The sequence below is a fragment of the Calypte anna genome, chromosome 2 (genome assembly GCF_003957555.1).
Source record: "Calypte anna isolate BGI_N300 chromosome 2, bCalAnn1_v1.p, whole genome shotgun sequence".
In the NCBI taxonomy this organism is placed as follows: Eukaryota; Metazoa; Chordata; class Aves; order Apodiformes; family Trochilidae; genus Calypte; species Calypte anna.
In genome coordinates, this window is record NC_044245.1 from 38,703,365 (window position 1) to 38,726,590 (window position 23,226).

Here is a 23,226-nt window from a genome sequence, read left to right on the forward strand (position 1 = left end):
ACCTTACCCGTGTGATTCCCTTATATTAAATTCACACTTCAGCTTTAAGTTTTTATTCAGTAACTTGTCTGAAATGTGTTTTCTTTTCTTTTCAGCTGACCCCCTGGTTGGAAGCATTGCCACTCAGTATATGACTAACAGAGCAGAGCATGACAGAATGGCCAGACAATGGACCAAAAGATACGCTACATAAGTTGGATCTTTGTCAAATTCTTACATTATTTGTCTGTGATGGAAAGAGCTGCTTATGATTTTGAAGGGGTGGGGGGAGGGAGGGTGCTGGTAAAGAGTAGGGTATTTCTATAACAGATTTTATTCAGTCTTTTATTTCTTAAGATTTTGTTGTTGTAACTTAAGGTATCTTGCTACAGTAGACAGCTAGGATTGGGAATAGCATCTTTTAAGACTGTAATTAGTTCAGCAATATTAGCTCACATATAGTACCGAGAAGAATGTAAACTTCTTAGACTTCTTTGGTTTTCAGTTTGCTTGCAATATGTAAAGGATTAAAACAGCTTAATTTTGTACAGGTGCATATGTTGACATTTATGTAAAAGTCCTTTCAAGACTCTACACACTGTTTTTGCTTTTTGTTTTGTTTTTTGTTTGGGGAATTTATTTTTTGTTCTGCATTGGGTTTCTTGGGGTTTTTTTGTAAAAAGATGTCGGGATTGTTTTCCCCTATGGAGGGCACATTGGTATTTAACAAATCCTTTTTAAAGACTGTCATCTCATGACCTGTGATACAGAGAGGTGGCTATATGGCCTCATATACGAAATGAGAAGTAGTTAATGTATTATTTTATAAGCCAATCTATCTCTGTGAAAAGAATAAAGGGTTTAATCAGGACTTATGGTAACCTGTAGTGAAATACCTTAAGCTGTTTAACTGTAAGGCGTGGAATAGGAGTCACTCAGTGGATTGGTTGTATGTTGTGGGCTACTTAAGTCTGCATTTGTTACTGTGCTAATAAAAAGATGTTTAAAAAAAAAAAAAAAAAAAAAAAAAGGAAGAAAAGATTTCTGCCTTGTGCCTTGCTTTGTCATTTTGCCAGAACAGTGTCTGCTGGTATGCTTTAAGAGTTACAGTATGGACAAGAAGGACGAGGGAGCTATGCAGGTGAGTACATTAACTACTTCTGTTTTGGGAAGATACCACTAGACAAGCTACAATGAATGACAGTCAAGACTTTTTCAACTTTTTACTTTGTAAGTGAAGTAGTTGCAAAGGTTGGCACGGCCCATGGGGAGACAACCTGACACAGGGTTTTTTTTTAAATCAAGTTTTCACATTAGTTTTTCCAGGACTGGCATGTTATTTGAAAGTACTACTGCATAAGTGTGAGATCTGGAAGGGAAACAGGTAGGAGGTAAAAGGAAGAAAAGAATGTCTGCATGGTTTTCTGTTGCAGTGGTGTATTCCCTGTTCGAAGAGGAGACGGATCCGTGTCTCGGTAAGCTAGCAGAAGACACCTTAAAGGACAGTAAAAGAGACTTAATCTGTAGATCCTTTAACTACCTACAAAGATTATCTCCTAGAGACATGGTGTTTAAACTGAAGTGTGTAGCAACAGGGTAGTTAGTTGTAGATGTGGCATTTTTGACCACTCCCTTAAGGTAAAGGCCGGAAGTACAGATTCATTTTCACACAGCAAGCACTTCACCTCCCGACATTCTTCCAAGTGCCTTGTGGTCAGCTATCCCCTCAGGTTTATTTTTGTACTTCAAAATAAATTATGTATATATTTGACTTATATGTTTCTCTTCCTACCTATATATAGACCAAAGTACTCTGTTAATTAGAGGTACCCTTCTTTTGCTGGGTTATCATGGGCAGTAGTACATTAGCCTCAGCTGCTAAACTGCCTTCTTTTGAGACAACATATTGTTTTGGTGTATGAAGTCACTCAGCTGTTTGGCTCACCCCAGGAAAATTACTGGCATACAACTATATCACACCAGGAGCATCTCTGGTAAGCCCTTCCTCCTTCCCTCTGCTGAGTGAGGAGGTAAATGGCTTCATCTCAGGAGGTTTCTGTCATCTCCTTGCTTCATGCTATCAGGGCATGCCAAATTGGTTTAGCTGGCAGGGGGGAGGGAGCTGATTTTTAGTGACTGTTTTGCAGTGTTTACTCTGCAGGATAGAAGGAGACCAGAGAAAGGTGGTGCAGTTTACTAATATTTTTCTTTTTTTTTTCCTAATAGTTTTTCTGTATTATCTTGTGAAGGGACTGTCTAGCTCTGTAGTAGGTAAGTGATCCCAGTGACCTAGGTCAGGTTTTGAGGCAGTGGAATAGTAAGAACAAAATACGTGTTCTGCCCTTTGGCTACTTCATTATACTCTGTACTCAGTAACCCTATGTATAACTGCACTACAATAAGTTTTCATTTTGATTCAATACCAGCCACTGTGTATATATTGTTTGTAGAGGAGACACTACATTTTCCATCACATGTCAATAAAATACTGAGATACTTAGAAAAGACAGTTGATGTGAGCGTTTGAAAAGCATCAGAATAAGCTTATGAAATAAAACAGTGGGAGCTGGTTTTTACATGCAAATGCCAAAAATTATCTAAACTCTTTTCTAAAAAAATTAACCAAATCAAAGGTAACATGTTTGCCTTTATGTAACTTGTTTGGGAAAATGGCCTCAGTCATTCTCACAAGATCCCTTTTCCTCTTGCCTTTCTTAAAACATAGTTGAGTCCTGAGTGCCCCGGGGAACGAGTGAGCAAGCTGATCTCACAAGACACGGCTCTGGAATCCTACAGGTGACATCAGTTTTGGCAGTGGAATTGGCACAGAGTCTGCAGGGTGCAGAACTGGACAGGAACCAGTTGTCCCCATTCCTTCCATCTCCACATATTTGAAGCTAATTCTGAGTCGTCAACTTGCAACCCCCTTGGCACAAGCATCAGTGAGGCCGTGCAATTAGCAGAGGTCTTTGCTTATTTTAGTTGACCCAAAGCTAAATCAAGTCCCTCCTAGAAGAAAGGTTCTGCAGAGCTGAAGAGAAGGGACATAACCTTAATTCCTTAGTGAGAGGCTGCATCAAAGGGGTGAATTGCTGCTGTGCCAAAGTCACCCCTGCTTCCAAGCAGTCAGGCAGATGTGGAATCTGCTGCGTAGGGAGAAGTCTTTGAGCGCACGTGTGTTTGGTAGGAAATGAGTGAGGAGGGAGTGTTGCTCTGCAGCATCACTGGGGACAATGACTATTACAAGCCAGGCTGGGGGATGTCGTGCTATAGTGCTTACTCAGCTGCAGTGTTGCAATGGAAACAATTGTATGTTTCTAGCAGGGCATTACAAGAGCTTGCTCATTCATAATTGTGCTCTTATCTTGCACTTTGGCCACAGCAATCCAAACTACATTGAGCAAAGCACATAAACAGTTTCATCTACCTTCATTATAGGAGTAGGAATACCTGCTTAATTTTTAGTGAATTGTACTGCTGCTCTGACATTAGTAATGCTGACAGACTTTATTTGTCATTATTCAGGAAGAGCAATCCTATAAGCAGACAGCATAATTGTGATCATTAAGCACACACAGTTTAGCAGGTATGATATGACAGCAATTTTGCTCGTGATTTTTCTAATTCACAGTAAAGTTTTCAATATTTGATCAAAACAACATTAATTTAGTGGAAAATTAAGGATCTGGGTACTTCAATTCACTCCCTTTCCCCACTTTTGTCTTGAAATAAAAGGAAAAGCTAATATAGTATAACAGGTTTTTAGAGGCCAAAAGCTGGCCACTCTCCCTGGGAACAGTTGTTCATTCTGTCCCTCTATAAATAATTTTGTTTAGCTTACTGAAAAGCTGACTAGGACAGCAGATTCCTGCAGCACAGGTTTACCAGTGTGGAGGTACCCATACAGCTGTTCCTGCTGCTGGACAACATGCCGTGTATTATTAAGACCAAGGCCATTTGTACAGGTGTTTCTGGGCATTTGCTGTGGGGATGTTCCCAAAAGGCAGCCTCCTAAGCAGCCCTAGGCCCCCCTCACAAAGGAGTACAACACTTTGCACCAGTTGTTATCTATCCTGTAGCTGTACTGAGGGTGGATTACTGCAGCTTGGCAGAATGGCTGGGTAGGAGTATTACACAACGCAGAGCCCGGGCAGTACCTCCTGCGTACAAAATTGCTCTGTTTAATCTTTCAGTAAAATTATCACCTATGCGAATGTGACTGGTTTGTACTGGACATGCTGGAAATAAACCACATACAGCTATGTTGTCCTTCAGGTGGCAGTTAAATTAATGAGCTTTTCTGGTTTGTGCCAATAAATTCCTGAGCGGAAAGCACTACTTCACCAGACTTTGCTGACAACTTTCTTGTCGGGATGGGTCTGTTAGAGTACCTCCCACAAGATTTGGTTCTTTTGCTTTGTTTTGTTTTTTTCTTCCAGACACTAGCAGAACCTCAGCAGATAAATCTTCTGGTAATTGTTCTTCCTGCTCCAAACCCTTCTCCTGCAACAACACGCTGACCTCAACCTCTTGCAATGTCAAAAAAGCCCTGTGACTCTGTTCAAGGACTGTTGCCATTTCATATATATCCTTTCTCAAAATTGAATGCTTTACTGCAGCTAGTACTATTTCTGACTAGAGGCTATAGATTTGCAGGGGAATTGCTTAATGGTAAGCTTGCTGATTTGTCCCTCAACATGGCTGTAAACAGACACAGTCAAAGCCCCTGCTAGAGAAGTGTCTGTTTGTCCCTCCCTCCTCCATAGCCTTTGTTGCAAGATAACTCCTCTCATTATGTGCTTTTTAAGGCTTTTACCACCAGTGAATTTTTCAAGTCAGGTCCATGAGAAGGAAGGATACCTCTCGGCCATAAGCTTGCTGATTTTATTGCTGAATGAGATTATTGCTTTAAGTGAAATTGTGAGAAGCAAATGGCACAGAAAGGACATAGGCTGTGACCCAGCAGCAGCAGACAATGCTAAAGTAGCTTAGTTATCACAGTTATTCCCTTTGTTCTTCCTTCCAGGCAAGGGAAATGTTGATTTGTTCTGGGACTGGGAGAGTTTGCTAGCTAAGTAGGTGAAGGGCTCAAGCAGTGTTTTCCGATCTGTCACAGTCACTTCCCACAGTCTCACTTTCTCAGCCCTGGCCCATTGCTGTGCTGCTTCTGTATCCACTTGCCTTTGGTCCAGGAGGTCAGTTTTGTTTCCCAAGACAATAACTGTTACCTACAAACAAAAGGAAAGAGTGAGCTTTCTTAAAAAAACCCTAAAAATTAAGCATCCACCACTCACAGTGATTTTAAACAGCAGGAAAGTAAGTAGCAAAACAATTCAGACTTCTTCAATACCTTAGCAGTGGCACAAGGTAAGCTGCCTGTAGTTTGGAAGATCAGGGTCTGGGATATGATTTAGCCTCATCTACTTGTGAGCTGGAAGCTGATTTTAATCACAGGATATGCAGAACTTCCCTTTCTCTCCCTGCTCCCCCTCTGCAATTGCTTAAGGGAAAGCAATACCTGAGACAGCCAAAGTTAAACAGCTCCTATTCTGCATTCACTTGGCAATTGATCTGCCCTTAGACAAATGATAAGAGCATGACATCTGAATAGGTCAGAGCAGCGGATGCTTGAGAGGTGAAAAAAATGCATGGCAGCAGGGAAAGCCTGGACCTCACAGCTCTGGATTTTGCCCACCTTCTTTTTTCTGAAGTCCCAGCATGCAATATAACTGAAGCTGACCCTTCCTTGCAGCCCTGGCAGGCTGCTGGACAAGTTGAACCTGTTCAGCCCCTGTCCCAGCTCAGCTGCTTGCTCCTACATGCACAGTAAGCCACTGGAGGGACCTAAGTAGACAGTCATATGTCATTGAAAAGGTCGGATAAGCATCAGCACCATCCTCTTGGAAGTAGCTTCAAGAGCAGCCAGTTAGCACCCAGAGCAGCCCAGCTGTACCAAGTCAGATCCTAAATTGTAAGGATCAATCAAGTGACTTCTGTGTCACTGTGACAGTACAGTGTGGCTGAGCTCAGCAGCCTGCCTGGTAATTCAGTTCTACGAAGTGCTGAAAAGAGTGCTGGCCACTTAAAGTTACTGCTCCTGCTTATTTTAAGTTAACCATTTTCTAAAAATATTTTACCAGCATCAGCTTTCGGGGCAAAACAAGCCTATATTTATAGTTCAAGGTCCTTGGTCAAACTCTGGTCTCATCTCTACACTAGTGGTTTGACAAAGATCAAGTGACAAAGTCCCCTCATGCTGATGATTTGGGGGTTTTGCTGTGACCACATCTGCTTGCTCTTTCCTGTTCATCAGTCTAACTCCAGGACATCCTCTGTTTCTTTCCAGCTAGAGATGTTTGCCTTGTTCCTGTGAGGTCTGAGGCTTCCTTTTCTATAGCCATGGTGCCTGGAAAAATGTTTTTTACCCTCTGAAGAGGCTTTGAAAGAAGCTACAATCTTCATGTATATTTATCACATGCTTCAACTGATTTTTACCTATGGTTAAGCTCTATCAGTGTGAGAGAACACATCCTCTATTGAGTATAAGATTTGGCCAGGCTTTAAGGTGCATGCTGGAGATCCCCTACAGCCAGCAGAGGCAAGGAACCAGCCATCAGTGCAGTCTGTCAGCTGTCACACAACAGGGGACTGTGTCACTCAGCAAGGTGAAGTTCCGCCAGGTCAGAAGCACCATGAGTGGATACACATCCCTAATTCAGCTAAGGATGCATTCTAACAGAGCCCAAACTTTAAGCCTCCTGATGCTACCTTAAGGGACTCCTGATCACAACTTCTTCCCACTTGAAAGCATATTTTATATGCACTAGAAATCAGAGGAGGTAAACTACCTAGCTTATTGTGGGCACTGCTCTTTTGACACTGTTATCCACAGTCAAAATCACAATGTTGAGCTCTCCCAGAAGATAAGGAAGTGGGCTGATTTCTAAAATGCATGCATGCAACAAGAGAGGAGAGTTTTAGCAGGTAACGCAGAGAGAGGGATGCAGATCCTGTTGTGGCTATGACTTCCCCTCCACATTACAACATGATGTGGAGTAACAAATCAGAGCCCTCACAAAACACAGCGCCTGGGAAAAATTTCCTGCTCGTCCACCTTTACTTGCCCTGCAGGGGAGTTATGAGTGACTCCCAGATCCCTGATAAACGTGATAGTCTGCAGCTCATACCAGCCCTACCAGCTAACATACCTCTCCTGTGACTGCACATTTAGCTGCTGTCAAACTTGAAGCCTGCCTTCCTCCACCACCCTATGTGCTGTCAGTACTAAGTTACATTTTTGGGAAGTCTCTCCCTACCATTATCCAATTAATTCTTCATGAGCTTTTATACATATTTTTTTTAACAGCATAAAACAGACATTTGGAAAGCTGTAGGCTAAAGACATTTAACAGGAAAAACTACTTGAGAACATAAAGATACTGTAAGAAAAGCCATAATGGTAATGCCACATGCAAGTTATATTTGTTTAGCTAAGCTGGAACACTGTCAGCTGAAAACACTAGCTGCTTTCTAAGGGAAAATAGAGCAGTCATTTCACACAATTGAATTGATTCAATATGGTTGTTAAAATACATTAAAGCCGCTTTGCCAATTGACTAATGTCTGGGAGACCCATTGTCAATTACGTTAGTTTGTGAGCCATCAAGTACATGAATACAAAACAAACAAAGATAATGCCCTTCCTTATATTTTCCTATGCACTTGACTTCCCGTGTACAATATCTAAAAAAAACATATGAACTGCACTGCTGTAGACCATATGTTTTATTAGTCATAAGTGTCCTGGCTGGTGCATTCAGCTAACTGAATTTTAGTTGTATTAGAGGAATTAAGGAGGAGGAAAAAACACACATTCTTTTGCATGACCTGCGTGGCATGTGAATTAGGCTCCCCCAGCATGAGAACATTTCCTTGTGCTAGATTGCCCAAGGCTGTGGGTAGGATCGTTTTCTTTTGTATGAGAGTTTTACAGAAACAAAATACATGCTTTGCAACCTTAACTTCCTATCACTGATACACCGATAAGGCAAGCAGATAAGGCACCATGCAGTTACCTCTTTTTTGTCTCTAAAGACATCGATCTCCTTTTTGAGCAGTTCGACTCTTTGGAAAGCTTCGAGGCTGGTCACAGCGTACACCAGAACGAAGCCATCAGCCACAGAGAAATAGTGTTTTGGCAATTCTACTCCCTCCTGTAGACCCCTGGTGTCATAAAGCCGTAACTGTTCCTTCACACCTCGGTCTGTCTCCACTGATGCCAAATAGACATCTTCCATTGTGGCACCCTCTTCTAAGCCTGTTTTAAAATAAGCAGGCAAGTTCAACCGGTGTAAGTACAGCACCATGATAAAAATAACTTGCAGCACAGCAGAATTTTACCCCATAATAGCTTTCAGTTTTCCAGAGTGACTCAACCTGGACTTGACCTCGCTTGACATCTCCATGAGTGGCTGTATTCAGAGATCACCACACCAGCTACTTAAAATAGTGACATCACATAAATGCAACCATCTAATATATAATCACATTATTATGTCTGTAAAATTAATCTATACAACACGCACACCCCGGATGGGATAAGATATCCCCAGGTTCCCAAAACTCCAACCACCCAGGTTATCAGTTCTGCGCCAAACATGCTGCAAACAGGCCTGCCCAAACATACCCTCTTGGAAGAACAGCCAAGGAATGCCAGATAGTCAAGTACTAACATCTTGAGTCTACTTCTTTGCTTCATACTGAGCTGGATCGTACGGCTGAAGTAGAAGCCAAAGGAATAATTCTGGAAATGAATGTGTACTGGTGGTACAACTAACCAACAAGTGAAATCAAGCCAGAAAGGGAAGGGGATGTTTGCATGCAAGCAAAGTTGCATGCTATATTTACTCAAATACACAGTAAGCTTTTTCCATCCCTTAGGGATTTGAAATGACTCATATTTGCAAATTGGAGGAGAAGGCTCATTTACTGCAAGATAAGAGCATGCACAAGGTAACAAGCTTTCATCTATATATCACCTGCTCCATGGTAACTAACTGAATACTGGCTCTCCTGCCTTCCTCTCCCCATGGTAAATGTGAGGCAATTCAAGGCAGCTTACTTTGAACTAATTAAAGATTTTTTCAAGCCAAACCTGAAAACACATAGATCACCTTAGCTTTGTGTTCCCCCTGAATGCAGGTGCAATAAGGCTTCAGATTGCAACAAACTATGTATGTTGTTGCTGGGCCACTTTCAGAGCCAGTTTTAAGTATTCATATAAACCCTCTGCAATCCACATATTGCCTTCACGGCACTCTATACACGAATCATTTGCTGTAGCAGGGCTGCAATAACGAGTCCTGCATTATTCTCTTTGTCTGCCAAAAAGGGACCATATTAGTGCATTGTTTAAGAAAACACGAGGGATTATCTGGCCTGTGAAAATAAGGGTTTTGCTAAATTCAATGACACTGTTCAAAATACTTCACACTGACAACAAGCTAAAGCATTCCACCCACGCTGATGGTTTCCCATGATGTATGCGGCATTCCTGTGCAGGAAAGTGGCACAAGCTGTTCTTTTTGCCTCTCTCTGCAGTCTTTATAGATCAAACTGTTATTAGGTTTGCAACAAATTAATTTATCTCGCTTCCAAGTATAGCCATGCTAACGTGCAGGAGGAAAACTAAGAGCAGAAGGACAAAACAAAGGTTAAGAAAAAGAGGAAGGACGAAAACATCTTGTGTGGTTGGAGAACGTGTTACAAGGGCATTTTGAAAGACTGAAGTAGATGAAAAGAGTCCTTTCTGAACACAGCACTGTATTTTTGTTTTGCTCTGCCTCACTGCACTGCACAGACAGGTCAAGGAAATACCTAGCATCAGTAAATACTACTTTGGCAAAAAGGAATGCACCAGAAGTACCTAAGTTTTCTTTTTAGAAAGCAGTGATTAATCTTGTGCAGGGTTTCAACATCTAAATGCCACACTGTAACTCAACAGTCTTTAATAGATCCACATCCTCCTATGACAGTTTCTTCCTGATGGCATTAAAAGTAGCTGTGAAAATTATGTCTTTTAACATCCTACTTGAAAACGAAGAGGAAAAATTAGGATCCTGGATTTAAGTCAGCAGAACACAGCAACAAATTTTGATGTGAAACGGGAGGGGGACCTGGAATTTATGCGTAGGTATCCGATACCAGAGGTGAAATTTCACCTGTGTATATTGGGAGAGGGAGTGTGTTCAAGTGGATCCCTAAGCAAAAACAGGTAACTTTCAGACATACCTGTGTCATCTTATTCTGGGCCCTGCTTCCAAAGCCCAGACTGTGTGCTAACCACATCTCCCTGGCAATGATACTGACACTTCTTGTCAGCACCACCCCCTTCGCCTACTTTCCCAGTCTCCATCCAAATGTGTGCTGGGCAAGTTGTGGCACGAGCTGCAGAACTACTCAGGAAAGCCCAGTGTCCTAGGAAGGTGTCTGGAACCATCCCAATCTCCCTGTCACAAGGACCCCCTTTCCTTCACTGCCATTCCCAGGCATCTTCCCATCTTTGCTACCCAGAGGATCAAGGGTAGCTTGTGCTGGGAGTTGCCCTGCAGACTGCTGGTAGCTTGAGTAGGTTTTGCTTGGAGGAGAGCATTATCATGGGCCTTATCTCCCTCCTGCTACCAGTTTTTCTAAATGTACAGGAACATATTTTGAGATATCTACTGCTGCAACACAGATGAACAGCGTAGATGGAGCTAGCTTTCAGGTTCAGAAGCCATGGGGCAAAGGAAAGGGGAAGTAAGACAACAAGTGAACAATCCTGTGGTTTCTTTGGAAGCTAGAAATGAGAAAAAGTTAAGGAGGGAAAGGAGGAATAGACAGGAGGCTGGTGCCATGCTTCAGGCCCTCCTCAGCCAGTGCAAGCCTTGGGAGAGGCAGAAAGCTCTTCATCTATGTTGCCCACTGCTGCCACAGAGGAACTGCAAGAGGAAGCCTTAGTCATAAATTTGGTAGTGTTTCAACCCCTGGTGGTTTCCCAGTGAGGAAAAAAAAAGCTCAATATACTAATGAATACTCCACACTCAGACCAGACAAGGCAGAGATACTGCAAATACCAAAAAAACTCCCAAACATTTCAAGATGGATGGCATTTCAGAAGTTCCCAAGTGACTCTCGAACATAAATGAAGCACAGATTTTGTGTCTTCCCAAGTACTTTTGAAGATGTCCTATGTAATCACTCCTTCCCTCTTTCCAGCAGGAATTTATCACAGAGTTCCTAAAGCCTGCTATTCATTTTTTTTTTCCTTTGGTAAACTGTGGAATAGTAGGCCTTGCTTAGCTCTCAAATGACAGTGTATTAGAGGGTCCCTGTCTTGGAGAAGAGCTGGACAGGCCTCAACAGAAGCAGGTCTATTTAGATTTAGCTGCTAGTTAAGTACTAGTCCCACTCAGCTACATTTTCATCTGTTTCTTAAATGCAAAGCCGACTACAAATTCATCAAGAGGTAGTTTTTATTTAAGAAACAAAGATCTAGGAATACACAATTTGGTTAATTAGCCTCTGCATCTTTGGAGCCATGACAGCCAAAACCTCAAATCCCTCCCAGCTAAGACGAAGCAAGGCAAGTTCTCTCATTATGGGTTCTACCACAGTAATATATAGTGTTTACATTCCCATCTAGGAAGATGATTTGAAGTAACTGCTTATAAATAACCTGACCATACCAGCTATTTACACAGCTAGAAGGCAGAGATAAGGAAAGCTGAGTTTTCTGCAGGATGAGTCCTCATCTCCTCCTGTTGAGCTGATAAGCTTTACCATAGTTTAAAGGACTGAAGATATTTTAAAGAGAAACTCCATTCTGCACCATCACTTAGCAGGAACACTGTTCAAGGAAAAATACCTAGCCTCTTTACAGACATGTCCTGTGCCAAAGTTAAGCAAGCAACTCTCCCATTAGCCCTTTCAAGAGGTCTGGCCAAGCACTGCCAGGTATCACAGAATAGTGGGACCAAACCTCTGCTACCAGTTAAGGTTCCATTTCATGACCAATGAGAAAAGATTCAGCTGTCTTTCTTAGGAGTGCAAGAGAAGGTGGAGGATTTGGACAACACAACACTGAAGCCACAAAAGAGAGATCATCCCAGGTATCAGGCAACCACATATACATGTGCAAGCCTTAACAGCTGTTTGGCCTGACCTATGGCAATACAGTCCCTACAAGAGTCAAAGCTAAATCTATACTCATTTCAGACACCACCTTTCAGATTTTGTCTGATTCCTTGTATCAGTTTAGCCAGAGGCTGCCATGCAATACTTATGTTACTTTACAGTACTCTGTCAGAGCCTCTCATCTTTTTGCTCTCTCCTTTCTCATCCTAGGGCCCAAGGCACACAGCCCTTCCCACAGTCTTGAAGCCTAGCACAAAGCCCAGTCCCATACACTGTTGTTCACATGCTCCAACAACACAGATATCTATTTTGGGGGGGTATTCCTGCCTCCTGGGTTCATTTTCCTCTTTGACCTTAAGCAATCTTAGTTCCTTTGCAAGAGTGCTGGCTGCTGACCATGTAAGCAACTGGCAGCACTTAGGGACTTCAACCACGATAAGCTGAAGGTGCACGTTTTTCTAGGAAAAGAAAGAGACAACTGGGCTTACAGTACCATTACCAAGCACACAGCCAGGGGCAATGGGCTCAAAGCCAAGGGCTTTAAATAGCAGCAAGGACACTAATCACTTCCCTGATAGCTGCTGTGCCACTACTCGTTTTTACAGGAAAATCAACAGGAGGCAAACGAGCCCTGACATAGACTCATAGCTGATTTACAGCCAGAAGGAGACAACCATGTCTGTGGCTGGGACATCTTGGAGGATGGCTCCAGACCTTGCGCTCTGAGCTTGCAACCAAGTTTGAGCATGCCTCTTGTCACCAGGAGGAAGATGTGGATGCTGTCAGGAAAGGAAGGACGCTGTGCATGGGCTTAGGAGTCCTCCCCACAGCTCCCCAGCCCTAGGAGCAGCCTCAGAGTTGCTCCTAACGTCAGTCAGGAGGTTTTGAAACGGCTTGTGTCCATGTTGCCATACCTGGTGAGGTGCCTTGCTAGCTGGCTTTGAACAGAAGGGCTTTCAGCAAACACACTTGTCCTTTTTGTTTCCCGCCAAAAAGGCCAGCGACCAAGATGTACATGTCAGCTTTTTGGAGCTCACAAGCTTTAGAGAAAGGAGGACTAGGATTCAGTAATTACGTTTTAAGCATGGAGGGGCCACCCCTGCAGTGGTAGCACCAGCAGCAGGTCTGTGCAGTTTAAAGCCACGCAGCTGAGGAGCAATCACGGACTCACCAGTCTTCAAACTCTGTCCTTGCCCAGGGAGACCCTCACAGCAGTGTCTTACCTCCACTGTTTGAGGGTTAAATCAACACAGATTGGAGCAGTAGCTAAAGATCCTCTGGGAACTGTTTCCATTATACTCCAGGCATCCTCTGCCCAAGAACTGAGGGAGAGGCAGGTGGGATAGTGGCCTCTCAGTGACACTGCCAGAAACACCAACATATGAGTCCACCTCCCAAACTGTGCCTGTTTGACACACAGGTGATATCAAAAGCACTAGGCTGTGGTTGCTCATCCCTTGGAGCTACAGTGGCTCCATACAAGCCCTCTCCTTAACTCTGCTCTGAACTCTTCTGCCTTCTGCCTGCTCTCTTTCTTCCAGTGACTTGAAACTAAGATTTTACTGTTTCAACAGGACGAGGAATAATGGTGAACTAGCTATAAAGCAGAATTTTTTTACAATGAGGGTGGTGAAACACTGGAACAGGTTGCCCAGAGAGGTGGTAGATGCACCATCCCCGGATTTATTGCAGGTCTGATTGGATGGGGGTCTGAAAAAACTGATCTAGTTGAAGATGCCCTTGCTCACTGCAAGGGGATTGGACTAGATGACCTTTAAAAATCACTCCCAGCGCACGCTCTTCTACAATTCCATGAAAACCATGAAAAAGTGTGAGACTGTTTTCTTCCCTTGCTCATATACACCTCCCCCCACACTGTCAGCTGCTCCCTCCCTCACTGATAACTTGAAAAAATAAGAGAGCAGAGCTGAAAGAAAGGAAATCTGGTCTTTTTGAGAGAAGAGGAGGAAAGACTGCATAGCACAAATGCTGAGCTGGAATGGAGTTCAGGAGCAACAGAGGGACACCTGCAGCTAAACCCTGGGCATGAGGCCTCCCTCTGGTTATGTCAGCCAGTATCCGTGATGTTGTATAATCATGTACATGGCTGGTTCCATAAATAGCTCCTCCGATCAGCAACACCCAAATATCCTTCCTGCCTGGGTTGCTAATAGGAGTTCAGGGCAGGAAGTAATGCAAGGCAATAAGATTTAAGCAACGTGGCCCAGCTCATGCTGCCCAGGTGTCTCTGACAATCACCAGGCAGAGTGGAGAGGCAGGTGGGTAGCGAAGGGGAAAACTTCCAGCCTGCAGGTTTTGCAACCTTCACGCTGAAAGCTACACAGGGCTAAATGCACAGGGCTTGGTAGGATGCTGGAAACAGATGTTGCTGCAACGTTAGAGGAAATCCTCCTTTTAAACAAGGGCATTAGCACGCAGCCCTGTATCACGCTTTGCCAGCAAATTCCTCCCATCCACACATTTTAAAGGCACAGTGCCTGCAAAGCTCTGCTCCAGACATCCTGGTTTCTATCCAACCACAAACCACAGCATTTTATTTACCAACCCAAGGAAAAGGTACAAATGGACTAGACATCTTTTGTCAAAACCCTGAGATTCAGCCCTGGTGCCACATCTTGTTTCTGGCTGAGGCAGGAATAATACAACAACCTGCTGATCGTTGTCCTTCCTCCCAAAGCTGTCATGTGGAAAAAGAGGGAAACAAGCTGGCTTTCCCTTCATTCCCTTTCTTTTGTGCACAGCAAGTCTCAAACATCCCATGCTCCTCTCTCAAGTCCATTTTCCACAAGAGAATTTCTCTGAGAGCCAACAAGCTTAGTTCTTGAAGCTCAGCACAGAATGTGGGACCTGAAGCAGAGCCGTTTTTTTGTCAGCGCTTTGATTAAATATTAACCAAAACCAACCAATATGAAGCTTTAAGAAGATGGAACAAAAGTCCAAACAGTCTCTCTGCTCATCACGTGGTATCTATTTATTTTTCAGGCACCTACAGCATCTTTCAGGAGACATTATATAAATTGGCAGTGAGCATCACCTACTTTCTGTGTTTGTTTCTTTTCAAACATAATGTATTTTATAACTGGGAACATCAGGGAAAGTGTTCTTCTCCAAGCCTTTTTTAAACATCAGTAAGCAAGGGACTACAGTTTTAAAGAACTGCCTAAATATACAGCATAACTACATTAATTTCTTCGCCTCAGTGCAGTTCAGAGTGCAGTTCAGAGTCCTTGGTTACTGCTTTTTGGGGGACACTCAGAACAAGATTCTGGAAAAGTAAACAAACACACACACACACACCCAAAAAAAAAAAAAAAAAAAAAAAAAGGTAAAAGTATCTCACCAACAGTATGTTTTCCGTAGAGAAGCTGTTCCAAAATTGCAGTCTTTCCCACTGAGGCCATTCCACAAACCACGACCTTGTAGCCCTTCCCCATCTTTCCCACGAGGACAGAGTCAACTGGCGAGCCCTGTGCAGACACAGGAGTTTGTCAGTCTGGATGGGTGGCAGAGCTCAGCACCAGACAGAAGCAAAGCCCCCGAATGGTGAGAGGCAAAATGAGAAGCAGCGGGTGACACAGAGGCACAGCTCCCTCCCAGACACTCACCAGTCATTGGTATTTTTAGGACTAGAGTTTCCTCCCACACCATTTTTTAAGGTTTTAGGCTGCTGCCATCGGTGCTGATGCTTGCCTGCAGCCCCTGTCCCGTTGGGTTAGGGGGATGGGGAGGACTCTTTGCAAGGGCTGAAATGTGTAAAGCCACTGGGGCAGGAGCTGTGCCTGCTGGCCTGTGTCTACACTGCAAGATTTATTGGGCTCCGTGTTTTTTGCTGCAGGCCTGATGGCATCCAGCGGTATCGAGATGGCTTCTGGAAATGCGACAAAACAGTGGATCCCCCCCTTTTATTTCACATACAGAAAGGGGGTTTTTTAGCTTTTACAGATTACAAGCTAGAAAATAGGAGTGCTAAAGGCAGAAGCACAGGAAAGCAAACACAAGAACAGGGTATTTGGTCTGTTTTGAGGGTTGTTTTTAGCAGGAGGATTCCAGAAGCCAGGGCAGTCCCTGCTGCCAGTGAGACATGACAGGGTGGCAGGCCCTAACCCTCATATTGGAACAGTTTTCCGCAGAGAGCAGACCAGTACCTTTTTAGGATCAGGAGGGGCTGGCGTTGTCTTGCTTCAATTCCAGTTTAACCAGGTAAGGCTTCAGAAGCCCGGGTGCTCTGCGAAGCAGGCACTGAAAAGCAGAAAGGTCACCCTGCAGGGGAATGCCTGGTTCCCATTCCCATTCCCATGCCAGCGCCTGATTCAACCGCAGCAGCACACTGGGGACACTGCTGGGATCCAGAGCAGGGGACAGAAGCCTCCTCAGCACCAGGGTCTTTCCCTGCTCCTGCAAACCCACCTCTGCGGGTACCGAGGAAGCACGGGGGGAGGCACCAAAATGCTGGGGCACCCGTGGGGCCCTGTACGGCCCCACACACCGGACGGGTGCGAGCAGAGGGGGCTGAGGGACCGCCGGCACCTGCTGCTCATGCTCCCCTGGGCTTGGAGCCCCCTCCGGGGAGCCCCCCCGGGCCTGCAGTACCCAGGGCTCCCGAGGACCCTGCCAAGGGCTCTGCAGTGCTCCCTTTCCTCTCCTTCGAACAGGCCTTAGGGCCATTTTTAAGGCTTTTTTTCCTCCCCCTTAGGAGTTGCCGTTTCCTTTTATGATTTTATTTTAAATCTAATTTTCCTGTATTTTATTGCGGGCTCTTTTCAGGATTCCCTTTAATGTACTGCGCTTTTTTTAGGTGTCTTCCCCTCCCAGTCCCGAGTTATTTTGGGCACTCTCATGGGAGGGGGAAAGAAGAGGGAGGGGGTGTTTCAGACGATGCCCCTGCCCCAAGGACAGTTCCCACATCGCCCCCACCTCCCCCCAGCCGGTCCCCAGCCCTGCCATTCCCGCGCCCCCGCCTGCAGCTCCGCACACCCCCGGGGCTTCCCCCTCCACCCCCCCCCACCCCGGGGCCCCATCCCCTCGCTCCCGCCCCAGAGCCAGCGCGCACCTGGGCCCAGATTCCCCGCCGCCCCATTGAGCCGCGCCGGGATGCCGGGCCCAGACCCGCCCCGGGACGCCCATTGGCGGGCGCGGGGGCCGGGCCCGGGCGGGGCGGGGCGAGGATGGCGCCCGGGTTCCCTCCCTCTCTTCCCTCCCCTTCCCCCCCCCCGATACCTCCATCCCGGACTACATCACCCATGAGGCACCGCTGCCAGCACCGGAAGCGCGATGCCGCCGCAAGGGATTGTCGGAAAGAGGCCTCTTCCTTTCCGGTGCTGGGCGCCATCAGGTGAGGGCTGGGTTCTCTTTGGGCTTTCCTGCAATCCGCTCCCATCCCGGGCCCGGGGTGGCTGCCTGCCCGCTACGATGCCGTCCACGTCCTGGCGGGGAGGCCGGGTTGCTCCCGCGGGCTGAAGGAGCTCTGAGGAGCGGGCCACGGGGCTGGGAGGCCAATGGAGGGCCTGTGGGCTGCGGCTTGTCGAGGCGGGCTGTCCGGCCGGGATGTGTGGCGGGGAGGGGAACACTCCGGCCCGGGTTGCGTGATGTGAGGGGAAGGGCTGGTTACGGGCCGCACGTCCTGGTTTGGATCTGCGTTTGCGTGGGGTTTAGGGAGTTCAGTGCCATAATGCAGTCTGTTAAAGAAAGGTAGCTTGGGATGCCCATGGCTGGGCAAAGAGGGGTATGGAAAATCACCTCATCGCGGCTTTTTTGTTTGTTTAATTCTGCAAATAAAGTGAGTACATTTTATGATGACCGTTTGGATAGGGGTTTGTTGGAGTTCACTTGTATGTGCTAATTGCTGCAGGTGTGTGATACCGCAGAGGTTTTCAGAAGTCATTAAACGACGTCATAAATAAAGACCACTCACAGTCACATGCTGTATAAGTATTAATTTATAAATTAATACTCAGCTTGGTTCCCACGTTAATTGTCGATTTTAGTGGTATCTGGGATACACATTTGAAAAGCTCTCAGCTGAGGAGTTCAGCACTTTTGAACATACATACATAAACACTTTTTTGAACACACATATGTAAACACAGCACTTTTGAACATACATAAAAGGAAAAAAAAATAGTTGAAACCAGTAACTGGCTTATGTCCTGTTGGAGGCTGAGAAGTGTGAGCTGTGTTTCCAGGTGTCCCAATGGTGTAAAGAAGCTTGAGAGCCCCATGTGTGTCAGTGGTGTCAAGCGTATGATTTTATGCAGCATTTCTGTTGAAAGCTGTTGAACTCCAGCATGAGATTTGGTAGGATTTTTTTTTTTCACTGACCTCTCCTTTCAGCAGGTAGACAAACATGGGTGCCTACAAGTACATCCAGGAGTTATGGAGGAAAAAGCAGTCGGATGTGATGCGGTTCCTCCTGCGGGTCCGCTGCTGGCAGTACCGCCAGCTCTCTGCCTTGCACCGAGCTCCTCGGCCCACCAGACCAGACAAAGCTCGCAGGCTGGGATATAAGGCCAAGCAAGGTAATGCGTGGCATCAAGAGGTGAAGTCAGTGTGCTTCATGGTGGAGTGAACATCTTGTTTTATGTCAGCTTGCTTCCTTCCTTCTTGAGGTGTTTGTAGAGTAACAAAATCCAGGGCTTGAATCTTCCCCAGGGAACCTGAAGCATCCTGCATGAGGTGAACTTGATGTTACGAATCTGTTTAAGATGGTAGTGCTGCCCACAGCCTGAAACTCTACTTCATGTAATTTGGATTTTGTGTCTGTTTCTGTGGCCATTTTGGCAGTTGGAGATCAGGTGGGCTTTGGCTTTAGTTCCTGTTACCACCAGTTTGTTACTTACCACTGCAGAGTTGACCAATTTAATCTCCTGGTTTCAAGGGTGTCTCTTTCTGCCCAGATTTTATCATGCATTTCTTTGACTGTGTTACAGCTGCACGTGCTTAAGTAAGGAAGATGACGTCGTTTTTGCTGTCATTAAAAAATAGTTCATGGTCAGTGAAAGAAACTTGGGGAGAGTGGCTGCCCATCTGTAGTCTGAGCAAATCCTTGAGACAGCATTTGGTCACCTTCAAAATAAAAAGGGAAGAGTCTGTGCTTCTGTTGGTGAAGTTTGTCTTCTTTCCTCATTTTTAAGTGATCATGTTTCAGGAAGAGTTTGTGAATGGCTTGTGCTTTGGTGCTTTATGAATGTTACTGTTGGAACACAGGTTTTTAGTTTTGGGGTGGTTTTATTGGGTGTCTCAGGATAGAGTTTTTTGTCTTAAAATGTAGCTGTAGTTCTATTCTGCATTTGAAACTGCATAGTGAAAAAGTGCCATAAGCTCTGGTTTGGAAGCAAAAAATAGTTGGAAGTTAAAAAAAAAAACAACCACTCAGTTGTAATGGAAGTACCAAAACCATCTTGTGGTAGCTGTAGGTTTTGGTAGAGTGGTATAGTGACATGCTTTTCACGTGAAACTTTTGGGGTTGAAAATGCAGGACAAGCATGAAAAACTTGCCTTGCTGTGATGTGCACTTGCTACACTACAGAACTCTTAAGTCATGGTTTCCCGTAGGTTACGTTATCTACCGTGTCCGTGTTCGCCGAGGTGGTCGTAAGCGCCCCGTCCCGAAAGGTGCAACCTATGGTAAACCTGTGCATCATGGTGTTAACCAGCTGAAGTTTGCCCGGAGCCTTCAGTCTGTAGCAGAGGTGACTATTTTGTTTATTGCTTAGAAACTTGGTGGTACGAAGGTCTTAGTCTGAAAAAGTTGAAAATACTCAGGCATATCCCAAAAAACCTTTTTTTTAATGTGTTGGGTAAAAAGGTCTTGAGTACTGGTGGCAGAAAAGCACCACAGTGTCTAGAAAAGGTATTTTGAGACAACTGAAAAAATTAAAAAGCCCTCAGGTTTTACAAATGGGGAATAGAGAAGTGTTACTTAAATGCATTGTTGGCATTCATGGTGTCTACTTATTCTAGAGTATGCCACAATATTTGTAATGAAAAACAGAAGTAAAGCTAGCATAAATCCCAGTGAAATAAAGGGTTAGGCATGAGAAATAAAAAATCTGCTAGGGTGGCTGACTTCACTCATCACTAAATCTCATCTCTGATCTCTGTGTTCCCTGCCATGTTTTATGTAATACTGGCTTTAGTAATGGTCCTTTCAGAAAGTGGAGATGTGTTCCCATCTTGAAGTCTTTAGCACCCGTTTGTGTAATAGCAGTGCTGCGGTGTGCTTGGCTGTACCACAGGATCCAAAACCAGCATGTTAGAGATCTGCTGTTATTTTATGAAAACCTTTGGAACCTCACAACCACAAAGATTGGCGGTTAACTTGTTTTTGTAGGCGAGATGCTACCCTCTGAAATACTCAAAACGAAAACTTACTTGGCAAGACTTCAAGTTTCATGTCACAGTAGTAGTGATAAAGAGATGTAGTCCTCACCTTTTTAGAAGAAAAAGCTCTTCCAGTCAGGTAGAAGTAATACTAGTCTGCACTCTCAAAAAAAGAGACATTGTGGAAGAATGGAGACTGCTCATTGCCTTTGCATCTTGAAGTGGATGACTTCTCTATTCCCAGGACTTGAAAAGTATTCATAAGTGGCTTATGCAAGTTGAATACAGTGCTTATTTAAAAAAAGACAGAACAGATGTAAATGGGAAATGCCAATTTAAAAGAAAAACACAGGTGATGAGTTTAAATAAAAATGTGATTATGTTGTCAGTACTCATGGCATACCCTTCTTGCTTGCTGTTATCAGCTATCTGAGGGCTAATCACATGCTCACTTGTGATCGCATGGAAAATGTTATTGGCTCTCTCTTTTAGTTTGAAATTTTTTTAATCTGACACTTTCCTGGAAAACTTAAATTTTTCAGAGAGAAATGCTATGAAAATGTAAAACCTCTGTAATAGCTACCATCTCCCTGTAGAAGCTGGATAGAGCGGCTGGCATTTTAGTGTTTATTTTATGTGTTGCTCTCACATTCTACAACAAAGCAAGGTCTTGAAAGAATTTTAATACATGAGCAGAAAATAATCAAGCCCTCTTAAGTGGAAGAATGTAGCATTAGGTTGGGATGGCGTTGGGATAGAGGGTGGGTGGGCTCTATTGATTCATACTTTCCCACAGTGGTTTTAAGTACTAGGAATAAACCCATGTTTAGTATTTCAAATAAGGAGCATTCTAGACAGGAGAGTCAGATGAAGTTGCATAATAGGTATTTTCTGCATTTTTTTTTTCTAAGCTAAGACTCCGCTTTCCAGCCACAAGTGAGAACAGGCAATAGCAAGCACTGATACACCAGCAGTGGAACAAAGACTTGTTACATCAGCTGTTTCTTTTCTCCTATCAGTATTGGCTTATTCTCTGTAGAAATGTCTTTCTCCCCTGTAGCTTTGGATGTGCAAATCGATCCGTCTTTCATAACTCCCTGCAAAAGATTATTCCATGGCCCCAGGTTCAGTTTGTACTCTTCATCTTTAAGCTAAAGTTGTTTTAATCTCTGTGTGTTTCCTTATTGGGTGCTTCTGTGTGCAAAGTACTTTTCTTTTGTCAGCCAAGCACCTTCCTAAAATTCTTTAAAACACATTTAATGTAGGAACAGAGCTGTTTTTCTGAATACAACATTCCTTTCAGCGCTTATTTTTTCTTGCAACTTTGCAACTGAAAGGGAAACAGTTCTCTTACAAAGACAGAAATTTCTAGCACCTGCAGAATTTTAGGTTTGAGTTATATCTTTCAGCATGAAGAGTGCCCTGCATTCACGATTTCAAACCTTTGCATTTTTTTTTTCCCCTCTAGGAGCGTGCTGGCCGTCACTGCGGGGCTCTGAGAGTCTTGAACTCATATTGGGTGGGTGAAGATTCCACTTACAAGTTTTTTGAAGTCATCCTGATCGATCCCTTCCACAAGACCATCAGGCGCAACCCAGATACCCAATGGATCACCAAGCCCGTCCACAAGCACAGGGAGATGCGGGGGCTGACATCGGCCGGGAGGAAGAGTCGTGGTCTTGGCAAGGGCCACAAATTCCACCACACCATTGGTGGCTCACGTCGTGCCGCCTGGAGAAGGCGCAACACCCTGCAGCTGCACCGCTACCGCTAGTTCTTGTCAATGTAACAACTTAATAAAGCTGATGAGGGTCGTTGAATTTAAAAAGTGCTTCTGCTGCTTCTTGGTTTATGTGGAAAAGTGTAGATTTCTCCGGGAGTTCAGTTGTTTCCTTTTTTTTTTTTTTTTTTTTTTTTTTGAAAGTTCTTTAAAAACATAATATGATAATTGTGAAGATTGGAGGCCCTGAGAGCATAATTCCGTGATGGGTTTCACTTTTGGTAAGACTGGAAAGACCTATGCAGTGTGAATTGAAAGCCAAATGGCTAATCTGTGTTCTTTTGTCAGTCTGAGTGTACTTTTTCACTGTCAGTAAGTTGGGGTCCCTTTGCTCTGTGCTTAAACCGAAGGCCAGCTTTGATCTTCTGTGATGAGATGTGAACTGAAAGTGCTAGTTTATTATTCTTTACAGGTGATTAAATACTAATGGCAATTTTATTTTTTCAAGTGCTGTTTTTTTTTTATGTCTTCAGTGTGAAACCAGCTCTTGACCCCATGTTATTTACAAATATTGTCTAAATTAATTAAGCACAGAATAGAAGGGTAGGGCTTGCTCTGTTCCTTCAAGTGCACAGTATTTTAAATATGGACGCTTCAGGAAGACCTATGCAATAATTTAGGCTGACTACTAAAATACCGACTGTAGAGTTGGTATTAATCTGAGCAAGATCCCAGGCTGTTCATTTTACATTTAGCAGGAGAGACTTTCTTAAATCTGCCTTTTGATACCCAATCAAAGAACATTTTTCTGGTGTTAAAAGAGATGCATTCTGATTTATTCTGCGTGGTTAGGTGGTAGAAATAATCACATTTGTGTGACAGTTATAAATGAATGTATTTTAAGTTACATTTTGTGAAATTGCAGTGTGACCTTTCAGCATGAAGTCAACTTGCACATAAATGCTGAGAGAAGAGTAACTACAATTTCTGGTCAATTAACTACACAACTGTCA

At 44.2% G+C, this 23,226-nt stretch overlaps 3 protein-coding genes across 4 annotated transcripts in view; 2 read left to right on the forward strand and 1 right to left on the reverse strand.

Annotated features, from left to right (window-relative positions):
* The window catches only part of LOC103538042 (ubiquitin-conjugating enzyme E2 E1), a 44,425-nt gene extending 43,370 nt beyond the window's left edge, over nucleotides 1-1,055 (forward strand). Inside the window, exon 8 of the mRNA XM_030445965.1 lies at nucleotides 96-1,055. Coding sequence (XP_030301825.1) covers nucleotides 96-193 — 98 coding nt within the window. The 3' untranslated portion in view covers nucleotides 194-1,055. The remainder of the gene's footprint in view (nucleotides 1-95) is intronic.
* Nucleotides 1,056-4,842: 3,787 nt separating this feature from the next.
* On the reverse strand, nucleotides 4,843-17,308 carry NKIRAS1 (NFKB inhibitor interacting Ras like 1). Its single transcript, XM_030446241.1, has 5 exons — nucleotides 17,225-17,308; nucleotides 16,320-16,413; nucleotides 15,515-15,641; nucleotides 8,055-8,296; nucleotides 4,843-5,207 (listed from the first exon to the last, which is right to left on the reverse strand). Exons 3-5 carry the CDS (start codon nucleotides 15,606-15,608, stop codon nucleotides 4,968-4,970), a joined length of 576 nt encoding a protein of 191 aa, XP_030302101.1. The 5' UTR covers nucleotides 15,609-15,641; nucleotides 16,320-16,413; nucleotides 17,225-17,308; the 3' UTR covers nucleotides 4,843-4,967.
* Nucleotides 17,309-17,447: 139 nt separating this feature from the next.
* Nucleotides 17,448-22,321, forward strand: RPL15 (ribosomal protein L15). Of its 2 annotated transcripts, none has more exons than XM_030446228.1 (4): nucleotides 17,448-17,506; nucleotides 18,505-18,689; nucleotides 19,726-19,862; nucleotides 21,962-22,321. In XM_030446228.1, the coding sequence occupies exons 2-4, from the start codon at nucleotides 18,518-18,520 to the stop codon at nucleotides 22,265-22,267; spliced, it is 615 nt and encodes a 204-aa protein (XP_030302088.1). In that variant the 5' UTR covers nucleotides 17,448-17,506; nucleotides 18,505-18,517; the 3' UTR covers nucleotides 22,268-22,321. The 2 variants fall into 2 exon arrangements, with proteins under 2 accessions (XP_030302088.1, XP_030302089.1); XM_030446229.1 differs by having other exon boundaries at nucleotides 17,456-17,506; nucleotides 18,508-18,689.
* The last annotated feature ends 905 nt before the right edge of the window (nucleotides 22,322-23,226 follow it).

Coding starts and splice junctions, on each gene's coding strand:
- NKIRAS1 (XM_030446241.1), bottom strand. CDS start 15,608: ATGGGGAAGGGCTACAAGGTCGTGGTTTGTGGAATGGCCTCAGTGGGA. Junction 8,297..15,514: donor CTACGGAAAACATACTGTTG/GTGAGATACTTT, acceptor ATTTTAAAACAG/GCTTAGAAGAGGGTGCCACA. Junction 5,208..8,054: donor TCTTTAGAGACAAAAAAGAG/GTAACTGCATGG, acceptor TTTTGTTTGTAG/GTAACAGTTATTGTCTTGGG.
- RPL15 (XM_030446228.1), top strand. CDS start 18,518: ATGGGTGCCTACAAGTACATCCAGGAGTTATGGAGGAAAAAGCAGTCG. Junction 18,690..19,725: donor GGGATATAAGGCCAAGCAAG/GTAATGCGTGGC, acceptor GGTTTCCCGTAG/GTTACGTTATCTACCGTGTC. Junction 19,863..21,961: donor GCCTTCAGTCTGTAGCAGAG/GTGACTATTTTG, acceptor TTTCCCCTCTAG/GAGCGTGCTGGCCGTCACTG.